Source organism: Eriocheir sinensis, chromosome 17 (assembly GCF_024679095.1).
Source record: "Eriocheir sinensis breed Jianghai 21 chromosome 17, ASM2467909v1, whole genome shotgun sequence".
NCBI lineage: Eukaryota > Metazoa > Arthropoda > Malacostraca > Decapoda > Varunidae > Eriocheir > Eriocheir sinensis.
In genome coordinates this window covers 16,353,908-16,367,429 of record NC_066525.1, presented here as the reverse complement: position 1 = coordinate 16,367,429, position 13,522 = coordinate 16,353,908, and the positions used below count along the sequence as shown (strand labels likewise).

At 41.4% G+C, this 13,522-nt stretch overlaps 1 protein-coding gene across 5 annotated transcripts; it reads right to left on the bottom strand.

The window, feature by feature from the left end:
• Positions 1 to 3,582: 3,582 nt before the first annotated feature.
• Positions 3,583 to 11,157, bottom strand: LOC127000022 (beta-1,3-galactosyltransferase 6-like). 5 transcript variants are annotated; one of them, XR_007753691.1, is made up of 4 exons: positions 11,013 to 11,157; positions 7,933 to 8,035; positions 6,447 to 7,694; positions 3,583 to 4,962 (listed from the first exon to the last, which is right to left on the bottom strand). XR_007753691.1 is itself a non-coding variant. In XM_050863411.1 (3 exons), the coding sequence occupies exon 3, from the start codon at positions 7,683 to 7,685 to the stop codon at positions 6,630 to 6,632; it is 1,056 nt and encodes a 351-aa protein (XP_050719368.1). In that variant the 5' UTR covers positions 7,686 to 7,694; positions 7,933 to 8,035; positions 11,013 to 11,157; the 3' UTR covers positions 3,583 to 6,629. The 5 variants fall into 5 exon arrangements, 4 of the variants coding, with proteins under 4 accessions (XP_050719368.1, XP_050719369.1, XP_050719370.1 ...); XM_050863411.1 differs by having other exon boundaries at positions 3,583 to 7,694; XM_050863412.1 differs by having other exon boundaries at positions 3,583 to 7,694; positions 7,933 to 8,028; positions 11,013 to 11,150.
• Between the last annotated feature and the right edge of the window lie 2,365 nt (positions 11,158 to 13,522).

The window sequence follows — 13,522 nt, the reverse complement described above, 5'->3', positions numbered from 1 at the left end:
TCGATCTATCACGTAATCTGAGTAATCATCTTTCTACATCTTCAACGTCCCACCCTCCTTCTTAAACTTCCTCCGTGCTGGGACACAATACTTACCTTTAAGGGCACTTTAGGACAAATCACTATTCCTTCTCGTTGGGTATGTAAATGTATAGTGACGCTCGCAGGTCCTTGGCTGTCGAAAATGGTATGTAGTGGCTCTCTTAGGTAGCTTTCTTAGAGAGTATGTGGTACCCAACCCCTTCCAGCTCTCTCCCATACCCTTCTTCCTTAGGCCTCTCTCTCTCTCTCTCTCTCTCTCTCTCTCTCTCTCTCTCTCTCTCTCTCTCTCTCTCTCTCTCCACAGTGACGTCAGACAAAGTTATAGCGTTTTTCACCTCGTGTTGAGCTGATCAATTCCTGCAACATGCCGCCTCTCCTCCAATCAGAACACACACACACACACACACACACACACACACACACACACACACACACACACACACACACACACACACGTGGCCTTCTTCATGACGTCAGACAAACCTGGACGGTTTTTCGTCTCGTGTTGAGCTGATCAATTTGTGCAACTCGGCTCTCCACCAATGAGCGGGTCGCGTGCTTCTGCTCCTCAGCCAACCAGCGGCCAGGGGAGGCAACAGCGACACCAGCAGCAACAATAAACATATATACCCGAGCTCTGATGCAGGGGAGGGGCGGGACAGGGGCTTGGGAAGGGGGGGGAGGGGGGACTCGTCAGTACTCATCTTGGCCTCACTTTCACACCGGCCGCGCACCAGGTAACATCCATCGAGCTACAGTAGAGGTAGAAAGTAGAAAGTAGTAGTAGAGTAGTAGTAGTAGTAGTAGTAGTAGTAGTAGTAGTAGTCACTCTTTGTTTTTGTTATTGCTACTGCACTGTTAGCAATAGAAAGTCGCGGCCAGGAATGCACTACTCTGAACTGCAACAGGTGAACATAAATAAGTGCGTGTAAAGTAAGCAGAGAGACAATTCCTTTTTGCACGATAAATTAAAGAGCCAGGGCGAGGCGGTTCGAGCCTCAGGGCCGCCGCGTGACCTCAGGAAGGGCTTCCGATCCTAAACCCCATGCCACCTGCAACACCCAAACAGCGACCTCTTGTTAATATGGGTAAAAGCAGGCACAACAAAGATGATAAACTACTAACTGCAAATGGCAACGCTGTACTCACTGTTGATGCCTAGATGCTGAGGTTGTTGTTTCTGTTACTTCTGCTGCACCAACTGCCTGAGGGGCGGGGGCCGGGGGTGCTGCTGCTGTTGATGATGATAATGATAACGATGGTGTTGTTAATAGTAATAGTAATGATAATGATAATAATGCTGATGATGAAAACGCCAACGATAGCGAAGATGGTGAGCATGATGATGATGATGATGGTAATGATGATGATGACACGAACTTGTAAATAAAGTGAAGAAATATATTATTATTAACGAGAGAGAGAGAGAGAGAGAGAGAGAGAGAGAGAGAGAGAGACCACAAATATCTTTCATTCCTTTGATACCTCCTAAAAAATCAATAATTCTCTCAAAACAATTATCTCCACGATTCACCTTACATACCAATCCCTTATTTATGTAGCTATTCATCCTTTACTGTAACCTCGATATTCGTCCCCCTCTGCATCCTCCTTTCTTTTAACCTTTCCCCTATCAGCTCTCCCTCTCTCCTTGATTGTGGTATAGGTGACCAATAGCTTTATAGACCTCTTATAGGCCTGAGCAAATCTGGCTGGGAGGTCTGGTGGGGTATAAAAAAGGGGGGGAGCTGACAGAGGGTAATTTATAGGCCTTCCGGGGGGCTGGAGGAATGGGGGAGGTATGTGAAGAATAGGACGGACATGGGGTGGGGAAGGCAGGAGCTACTATGAGAATGGGGAGGTGGGGGGTGAGAGGGGGGGGGTATATGGGTAGGTAGGCCTATTGGCAGGTATAATTTGCATTTGAAGGGTGGTGGTGGCGAAGTGGCCTCAGAAAATCACACTATTTACCGGTAATTTGTCAGTCAATTTAAGTGCTTCGTGATAACCCAGACCTTTCTTTCCCTTTTCCATGCATACCCTTTACCCAACCCCTCCTCCTCTCTCCCATACCCTTCTCCCTTAGGCCTCTCTCTCTCTCTCTCTCTCTCTCTCTCTCTCTCTCTCTCTCTCTCTCTCTCTCTCTCTCTCTCTCTCTCTCTCTCACTTAACCCGTTCCTCACCCCCTGCCCCACAACCCCAGACCTCCCTCATGTGTGGCCACTCAGATGCTAATGGTTCGCACTGACAGATAAATGATGGCTACAATTTATTACGGGCTACACACATACACACCTGGGCGGCTAAACCTTATTTCAGGATCTGCCCAAGAGAAGAAAAAAAAGCGATGGTATTCGTCCTCAGAAAAAAATGGATAATTAGTCTAATATGGAAATGCGGGGACGAAGCGTTAGTGTGATTATGAACGTAAGAGCCCGCCGCCCACCACCCGCAGAGGTATTGGGAAGGCGGCGTGATGGAATGCGAGGTGGTGTGGGGCCTTGGTGAGGGATGCGTCTCCCGAAGGTGCGACGCGACAGAGGTTTTAGTCGATATTGTCAGACGCTTCCACCCCTCACAGCAACAATTTCCAAAGACCTAAAAGGAAATCAGTCGGGTTCTAAAGTGTTTTTTTTTTTTTAAGGACCATTTACATAGGTCTCACTGAATGCATCCTTTTGAACGCGTTTCTTACGTTTCATACAAGTAGCCAGGCGAGTAGTCTGGTAATAGGGGTTATAATTGGATATCTTCAGTAAGATGGAATTATCACTAAGTCGACCTTGCCTGAGCCCGTAACCACTGGCGTGGTTATCATCACAGTAACTAGTCTGGTTATTGTGATAATAAAAGTGCGCGGGGTGGCGGCGTGTTGTGTGGTGGGCTGCGAGTAGTTTGGCTGGCAACAAAAGTGCTCCAGAAATCCTGCGAATAGCCGCGTACGGGCGTGTTGAGCCCGTGGACCTTGCTTCGAGTCCCACCGAAACATGATTTTTTAAACCATCGCCGAGTGAAGGAAAATTACCCGCATGCTGCCCAGATCTTCAGTCAAACGACATCACCGACTTCCTACAGCCTACCGGCGCTGTAGGCAGCACCTAAAAATTGTTATATCCACAACAGTGGATATTAAATCTATTGATGTAAGGTACAATTCTATGAAAATTACCTCGATTGTACTCTAAGTATAACTGAGTGGTGTATTTTTTTTTCAGATTTGCTAGTTCCAGGTGAGAGCTGGGCAGGTCACAGAGAGGCCGAATCAGCCAGCCAGCAGTCACACTATTCTTCCCCTCAGCAAGTCAGAGATCAGGAGGGCCTCCACCTACCGCACTCTCTCGTTGGTGCTCTCATGTTACTGTGCTCACTGATTTTCCAAAGAGTTTCTTTATTTTTTGTTTGACTGACTTGCCTCACTGCTTCCCACAGTGGCTCATTATTATGTGGCAAGTCATATTAATTCAAATTACATACTATTGAAGGAGAATTGATGCTAAATAAACAACCTTAAATAGATTTGTGTTAAATAAAAGTTCTACTATATCAGTTAGGCATTTAATAGGGTAAAATGGATTTCACTAATGCAGATTTTGACATTGGTCCATGGTCAGCACGCCACAACTGCATCGGTGAAAGGTCAATTGTCTATGACACCCAAAGTCAAATCCATGTGGGTCTATAATGAGCTAATGAGTTCACAGAGCCTTTGTTCCTCATATGCAAAGTGACGAGGAAGAATAAGGAAGACATGAGGGTGATTTAGATCTTTCGATGAAGATCCGACACTGGCAGATATCATTATGGAATCGTAAAGACTGAAAAAAGCTGACAGATAAAGCTTCCATGGTACGTAATGTGGAGTTTATGTACATTCTCAACAGGACTATTTTGATGGCAACAGTAGTGATTACGAATATAGATAAACAACTTTTCAGAAAATATTTTGGGGATCAGGTAGAATGTCACACTTTGGAGCCACCTGGGATACAATATAACTTAGATCGTCAGCATTGGAAGACAAATATATATAAAAAGATGTAAGAGATCTTTAGTGATGAGTCAGCTTCCAATAATACCTCAAGTAATGCAAGATCAGTTATTTGGTGAGGGTATTCTTAGTTATCACCCTTAGGTCAATATCTCAGGTTTCAGCTTCAATGGACTGTGACCTCTTTTCTTTTAAGAAGAATAAAGAAGTAAAACTCCATAACAAAATCCCTGCCTCCATAATGATAATACTGGCTGCAGGTGATGAACTGACTATGGATGACAAGTTTACAATAAAAGGAATTAGAATGAAAAGTATCTTGTGTCTGTAAAAGTGGTATGGGATCTACAGTCCCATCAGCACCTTGGTGAATTTTCAAAGGGAAATATATTCATGGCACTGATCACAGTTATAACCTCCATATCCTACTTCATAGTTTATCCATTTTTGCTAGCTTAAGAAATCAGATACTTCAATAAATAGAAATCATAATAATTATAGCATGTTATGTATCTTAATGAAAATGCTGGGGCTATAATAAAATTGAAAGAACTGATATACACAATGCTTTCCAATGACAATCATGCTTGATATACCCTCATGAAGGGAGTCATATTACATAAAGAAAACCAGTACAAAACACTAGCAATACAAAATATATACAAAATACTACAATCAATAATTTAGGCGAAAGCTACTTTATACTTTCTATGAGAAGACAACACTATGATGAGTAATATTTGCAATGAAAACTGGGTGAATGAGATAAGGGTTTTTTTCCAACTCTCTTGGCTACTAAATATATTATAATCATACACACTTAAAAAAACTGTTGCCTATACCTGTACACCTGGAGATTAAAGTTCAAGAAGAAGTAGATAACACAAAGGCTCCATCTTGTCTTACAGGCCATGACTGGGTATCTGGGGTAACCTGGGGAGGGAAGAACTGGAGAATGTAACATTTAGCTATGCATTCTGCAGCTAACATATCTTTACCTACCTATTACAAATGTGAAGGTTTAAGTAGAAAGTGGCAACACATCAAAGCCTAACTTATGTATAGCCCTTATCATGTAAATGAAATGGATTGTAATTTGCTGATTGCACAAAAATATTGTCTTCGAAGCTATCACAACTCTTACTATAAATAATATAGCACGATGATATGTGTACTATAGTCAAGTCATTTCAAATAGTCCGTTGAGGCATTGGCTTCCACCAGTTCTTTCCTCCCCTCTGCTCTGCCACACAATTCCAACACCCATATCTTTCTCTCATATGCTAGCTATAGGTAACATATAAGAGGAAAACATAGATGTTAGAACTGTGTGGCAGAACTGAGGGGAGGAAAGGACCCGCGGAAGACAACATCTCAACGAACTCTTTGAAATAGTTTGACTATACCACTACACAGTTTATGAAGTTATTACTGTATCACTGGATACTTTTAAATCAACTTATATTCTACAGTAAAAAAGAGAACACTTTGTGAAGAAATGACAACAATAATCAAGTACATAATAAATAAATAAATAAAATCATAAAGGTTATTTCACATGGCACTTTATACAGCTAATACCCAACTTTAAGGGACAATACATGACATAAAACTCACTGATTCATTCCAAGACAATTACTAGAAAAAAGTTTGTGGACCTGTGTTATAATTTCAGATAGCCAAACTTCTCCCCACACTAAAACATGACAGCAACTTCACGAAACTAATACAGTAGTATGTCAATTGTGCAAGATAGGTACCAAAGAAACTTGTGTTTAGTCAACTTCGTGCTAAATTGAATTGTAATTGTAATTGAAATAAAGTAGTACTGGAGAAATACAATGCTAAATAAATGTATACAAAAAAAACATGGAAAGGTTTGAGAGAGAACCCTCATAGCAAGAGAAAAAGATGAGAATGATGAAGCAGATTCTCTGTAGATGAGACATTCCTGCAAATTTAGATCCTGCTATAGAAAGGATCTGTGTAGAACTGATGTGCCCCTTATTCAGGGTCTCAGGTTAAGTCAATAATCTTATAGTGATTCCAACTAAATTGACATTCATCCACTGTACCTTCTATTTTTTGTTGCTACTCAAAAGCCAAAAGGTATTGTATGAGGAAAATCATCCGGTGTGACATTAAACTAGTAGTAAACACCCTACGTAAGACATATGCATTACTTAACAAGCAAGAAAATGTTTTATGAATAGAACAAACACTAGAATACTCTTTCTACAGTTATCTTGGACAAATCTTAATAATAATCTCAATTGCTAAGACATCTTAACCCTCACTGAAATCTGAACAAACACTGGTATGATAGACTAGACTGAATCTTAAATAAGATTGGATTCCTCTACAGTTACCCAAACCATATCACAGAATTTTCCATCATGTTCCTCAGTTTTACTCACCTGAACTTTCACTACACTCCAAATATACATTTCTTCTGTCTTGTTGGTGGCACATCTGATGACACCCTCAATGAGCATTAATTTGAATTACTTGAAGGACAATGCCACACATTAAGTGGGTAAATATATTATTCTGGCACACCTTCCTCCCCTAATGCTAAAAAGCTTGATTTTGTGACTAGTTTAGGGTATTGAAGAATCATTTCTCAAGCAGCACTGTGAAGGTGGGACATTCCACTTGTAGTTGTAAGACTTGCGAACCTGGAACTGCTCACGACACAGCCTTCCTAGATTCCTTAAAGAACTGAATTTTTCTTGCATGTGTAAAGTGCTCTGCTTGTGTGACACCAGGTACTTGTTGTTACACCCCCGAGACTTGTATTCAGTGTCAAATCTTGTGTCATGAACCCTGTGCAAGTCCAGAGGGGCCAACCATGTCCCAAGGGAGATATCTTCATTCTTGTACAACTTTAAGTACTTGGAACTGGATGCCACAAAATTAACCACATCAGATGAAAGAATGTAGCCACCCCCAAGAGCATACGGTAAATATCTGTCACACAGGACCCATTCATCCTCCTTCCATGGGCCAGCCTTCTTTGGGGAGGCTCTCCCATCAAAAAAGCCCCAATATAGGCGCTGCTTGTAGGGAACACTCTTAAGCTCCTTGTGCAGTTCTGTCAGCTGGACATAAGTGTCATCATCACATTTCATAAAAAATCTGAATTTAACATTATAGTGGACATACACAAAGCTTGCCAACAGCTTCTTAGTTAGGGCCTGATATGAGTCTACTACATTCCCAAGCAGCATCAAGTCTCCATATTTCTTCTGCTCAGCCAAGACTGTTGCATTGAGGTCTTCATTGAGGCTGCTGGTTCCTATCACAAAGAAGTGGAGGGTGTCTGACTTCTCCTCACTGAGCCACGTCTGCCGTATGACCTCCCTCTGGTCCCGGTTGGCTGGGGCACTCAGCATAACAATTACAAGGAATACACTCTTCTCAGGGCCTCTGCCACTCTTGCCCCACATTCCCAGCCAGCTGTTTACATCTTCGACATCAGTTCGCTTGATTTTCTCCGTGCATTGGTGAATGTCGCACCTCATGGGGTCAATAGACATGAGGGTCATCAGGCTGCCAAGCATGAAGGCCCCTACACAGGCCAGCACTTGCACAGCACTAAGTAGAGGCCTTCGACACAGCCAGACCCCACCACTGCGTCGCATTGCCTTCCACATTCACGTTACCTGAAAGGAAGAATATGTGAGCACTAAAGGATGAAGCCACTCAATGAGTCCTTAAACATTTCATTACATATTTTACATGCTGCTGGTAATGCCTACTGCAGACTTCATAGTTTCATGGGAAGAGTACAGCACAAAACTCACTGCTTATATATATTTTTATCTTGATTCCTTTATAAGTAGGAAGATGGCAAATGAACCCCTATTTCTATATTAAATTACAGTGTATTATAAAACTTACTTTGTCAACAGCTGGCTGAATTTTGGGTGACATCATCAAATGAGAGCAAAATCTCTATATTCTCATCCACTAACAGCCTCCATCGTTGTCATCAAACTATGCACTGGAAAAAAAATATATTATCACAAAACAGCACTGAGAACATGAAAAGAGATAATCACAACAGGAGCCTGAATACACTGAGCATGAAAGAAAGACATTTAATTGTGTAAATGTGAGAATAATATGTAATGAAAGATTTTTTCAATCATACAGATACAATTCCTGATTACATTGCATATAATTAATAACTTCTTATAAAACTTGCATACACACTTAAGGATATTAGTCTTTTGCAGCTAAAATAGTAGCAGATTGCCATTAAGGGGAGCATCCGCCACTTCTTTAATTATTAGTGTATGATCCTGATTATATCCATGTGAAATGTATGCTTATGGTGAAGTAATGTACGCTTACTTTCAGATCTATAAGTCGATACATAATAGCAAGAAAAAATAAAATGTAATTTTTTAACAAAACTTAACTCATTTTCTCTCACATCTAATAACCTACATTGCTGAAAAAAATACCAAAGAAACTTAAAGCAGAATCCAAAAGATTCATCTGGGAAAAATTTTCAATTCTGCTTTAGTTAAATGATGAAAAATTTTCAATTTTGTTGGTGTATCTAACAATATTTTTTTTTACCGACAATTGTCCCTTAATTGAAAAGAAAACTCTGGATGAAAAACTTGTGGTTCAGCTCCTCTTTCCAATGATGTATTGTTTATTAAAATCGGTCAAATAGTGGTGAAGTTATTGCAAAAAAAAATGAAACTAATCCTGTTTTCTAAAAAGGAGAGTTAGTCTGTGGGGACTTAAAGAGTTCGCCCTTTAAACCTAGATGCCTTCCCGGTTGGTATTCTTTACTGAATTCTAGTTTTTTTCTTCGTTTTGAAGGACTTTGTGTCTGATGGTGTCTTTTTCTTGGAAATCCTGGTCACGAGCCGATGTGCGAAACTTATCTCTGGCTCCTACGGGATGACTGATGTATGTGTCAGCTCTGCTGCCTCTATGGCCATCGCAGATGCAAGTTTGCGTCAAGATTCCACACGCATATTCTTTTAGGCCATTTTCTATGCTAAAACATGATGATGTATGCACCTGTGTATGAATATAGCTTTTTTTTATGTCCCAACCTTTAGTGCTGGTAGTTTTTTTGAGGGGCCTGGATGGTAGTTGGCCCCAGCCCATCATGGCACAGGCAAGTGTTTTAGAGTGACGTGAGTGACAAGGGGAAGAGGGTTTGGGGGGGTATTCAGCCATAACTCTGTCATTTTTGTTTATTTCTTCATAATATTTTGCACACAAGCTAGCTGAGGCATGTACTAAGACATGTGAATTTTTTCAATTTTATAATTTTTTTAAAAATCCATGGTGGATGCTCTCCTTCAGGATAGGATCCTATTGCCACTGAAGTGGAAACCTATCGATGATTAAATTAGCTCCTCAAATTTCACTGACCAGCATTTCACAGACAATTATACAATTATAAGATTATACAAAAAGCTGGATAAGTAGTAGAATAATATTAAAGAAAACAAGTACAATGGGTAAATAGATAAATACTTAAACTTAAATCCCCAAGTTAAAGCAATAGCAATTACAAATTACAGGTAAGATTCAGTATTTCAAAATTGTAGTGAGTGCATTTTTGGGTCCATTACAATAATGGTCCGTAAAATTATGTATTTGTCAAAGGTCGTCCTTGAATATGAGTAAAGTATGCAACGTAACATCCCTCCCCCCTTCCTTCTGCCTCCACCACCAGTGGGCAGCATAAGTCAGTCATAGAAGGTTAGATATATTTTAGGGTTACCACCCATTCCTTAAAATATGGATTCGATCTGCACTGGAGAGTGAGGTGTTCTATTTTGAATCAATAAGGAAAGCTATTTGTTCTGTATTTGGCTGTGAATGCACTTTTTGGTCAATCAAAAACACAGCCCATAAAATTATGAATTTGTCAAGGGTTGTCCTAAAATACTTGTAAAATATTCAATGTAATGTCTATTTCCCTTGGCCCTTTCCTCCTGCCTCCACTACCAGTGGGCAGTGGCTGTCAGTCAGGCAGGTTGCCACCTGTTCCTTAAATTACAGATTCATTTTGTGTGTAATTATTGAGAATCGCTACGCGCCTCCAAAATACGATATTACGCCTCCATATTATACTTAAGGGACAAAATACATGTCCCTTATCTATAATATGACGGTAAAGGTAGTGAAGACATATTATACATACGCGTGCCGCTTTGTTTTGGTGGCGGCCATTGGGAAGTGAGCAGTGTTGCCAACGATCCGGTTAGCGATGGTACGCTTAGTTAGCCATTAGCCCACGCATGTGAGACCATGTCCACCATGCGTGTTTATTTATTTTTTTAGAACACGCACCTATACCCAAAGGGTTTTGTGAAGGTTTGGGCCGGGTATAGAATTAGGTATAGGTGCGTGTTCCAAAAAAAAAAAAATAACCACGCGTGGTGGACCTGGTCTCACATGCGTGGTCTAATGGCTAACTAAGCGTACCATCGCTAACCGGATCGTTGGCAACACTGCTCACTTCTCAATGGCCGCCATCAAAATAAAGCGGCGCACGTGTGTATAATATATATGCCTTTTCACTACCTTTACCACTTTTCTTTACTTTTAAGTTTTTCCGCCTTCATATTATGGTTAAGGGACATGTATTTCGTCCCTTAACTATAATACGGAGGCGTAATATCGTATTTTGGAGGCGCGTAGTGATTCTCAATAATTACCATTTTGTGTTGGAGAGCGAGGTGTCGCGTTCCTTATTTTTCTGAGCTCAAGGTGGCAATCCTAGGCACTACAAGTCCCTGCGCGCAAGCCTCCACGCATTTCCTTACAATACACAAACTGAAGCCATAAGTACCCGTAACATCCTTTAACGTGCGTGACTAGTCAAATAAGAGCTGCCGCAGTACTCCCGAACCCTTCCTTGCATAGATTAATACGGTGCCTTGGGGCGCCTAACCAGGCGAGCTGAGGATACGCGGGGCAGCCACTCATGCACATTATACCTGGGCGACATCAGCACGGAGGGCGAGGCTCGTGGCTGCTGGGTGTTATAATGGGGTGTTGAAGCGCTGTGGCGGCCTGAACACCCTCCTCGCCCCGCTGTGACAGGTGCAGATGTTTGTTTGGGTGCCTCGGCCAGCCCAGGGACCCTACTTATAACAGTGTGTCTTGGTGTTATTTACCTATTATTACCTTCATATCATCCACTGCATGGTGATATGAATATTTTACGCATGTTTCTAGTATTACTGCAAATCACAGTATGTATTGCCTGGGGGGTCGGGATTTACAACAGTAACCATCAATCAGTTATAGTCAATCCGCACATTTTGAAGGGAAATCAGGCATAACTCAAATTTCTCCCTTTAAACAAAAATATATATTCATCTGGGTGTCAGGAAAAAAATAAATACCGCGATCAAGAAAGATTTCAAGAGAACGTGGGAAAGGAGTAGCATACCTAATATTATGGAGAATGCCGAGAAGGATAAGGGGTAGCACCTGTATATCTTAGTTTTATTATTCAGGGGTTCTGGAAGGGAGCCATTGTATCTTTTTAATTTCATGGTGCTACCTACACATGTATTAATAGTTGTATAATCACACTCTGTCCTGCCTGGGGGTTGGGATGGCATGTTCCTCCCTTCTCCCTTGTTGTTTACCTGCAACAATAAACTATCAATCACTCAATCAATCAAAGGGCATTTCAGATTTAGCAACGGGACAGGAGACTCCCCGCCACGACCAAGGCCAAGGCTCGGACGGGAAAGTCGGGTATTGATCCACGTGGCGGCGCGGCTCACACTCACTCATACACACACCTACTGCTGCTGCCCGTGCTCTCTGGGGTCTTCACACTCAGGTACGGGTCATGCCGTTAATTTACCGCCTACTATGGAGGTGCTGAGAGTTGGAGGAGTGCTAGAAAGATTATATATTAGCTGCAAATATCATCTTTCCAACTCGGTCAGGCTGGAAGGGTTATGATGCAAGTGGGTGTTTTATGGAAATGAGCAAAGTGTAAAAGTGCATGAAGAACTGTATGTATATATTTTTGACATAGAGCCAGTATCATGTTAACCTGACCCAAATCATATCAGAAATATTTGACATCTGCATATGTTTTCCCATATTTCGGGTCCGTACTTGACCATATATATAGTTTCCATTGTTTCCAAGTAGAAGAAGCAATGCAGTGGCTGGGTTTGCTACGAATTATTTTTTTGTTTCAGACAGTCATGCACTTCTCCATATTTTTTTAATTCTCACTTTATAATTATACTCACGATCCTCCCTGCCCTCTTCTGTTAAAATCTTTCTTCATTCTCCTTTCTTCTCCTGTTTTGTGTGTTATAAGAGGAACTTTGGGTAGTATGTGAGGAGTAATATTAGATATGTATAACACACTGGTAAGACCTCACCTTGAAAAGTGCACAGCAGGTCTGGTACCCAACTACAAAGGCATTAATTATAATTGTATTACTTATGAAGAGTACAGTGACATGCCACAAAAAATATACTATTGTTAAGGGTGGTGTAGTTGTCTGAAGAACAGCTCAAATGACCCAACCTCCTCATGTTGGGAGAGATAACCGTGGTGGGATTTAATATAGATCTTCAAGTATACATGAGCAGGTTCAGTGAAGTCACTCCAATTATTCTTATTTATTTGAAGACCTGACATAGGGACCTGCATGTAACATTCTCTTTGGTATGGGAAGAATATGGATTCGAGACCTGCCCGGTGCCATGGGAGTGGAAAGGTGCACCATGGGCTCTTTCCGACACCCTCAGGCCTCAGCCCCGTTGTTGGGCCTCCTCCTTGAAATAATTGGGCATCTCTCTTGTACCAGCCGTCTCGGTGGTTGCGTGACATGCACCGCCTTCCTCCCTTGGGGTATATCCCCAACGAAAAAAAAAAAAAAAAAATTGAAGAGATAAAGACATAATATTCACACACTTACCTTCATTGCAGCTTGAAGGTGGTAAGCAAAGGAGCTAACTGAAAATGACGTTCTGTGGCTACAAGTTTTCACTGTGCCTGCTGCTGATCAGTGTCTGGGGCTTGATACAGCTGCTGGTGATGGGAGTGTTCTTCTACAGTGAGGTTCCAGCATTCCTCGAAGACCTGCCATTGGAGGATCACTATGACAACAGGGATAATTTTGTAACTGATGTCACTAAGGGCTTCAAGAACAATGCATTCAACTGCTTCATCGCTGCTTGCCTCTACATTGTCACCCTGGGCATCTCTGGCTGGCAGTTTTATCTCAATCAGAAAACTACATATCAGGTGTAGAGGGAAGCTTGCCTTAAATATACTGTTGATGTAAAATAATGTATGCATAACAATGGGATTTAGTGAACGGGTGGAAGTATTAACAATGTGCATGATCTGATTAATGTTATAAATGACATTGGTGAAATTATAGTTGTCCTGGCACAAAGATTTCTTTATTGAAGTATGCAGGAAACAAAATGTCACCATCTTTTCTTCCACCTGTTTGATGCA

Bases quoted from the DNA above. Each gene is read 5' to 3' on its own strand.
- LOC127000022 (XM_050863411.1), bottom strand. From the start codon at position 7,685: ATGTGGAAGGCAATGCGACGCAGTGGTGGGGTCTGGCTGTGTCGAAGG.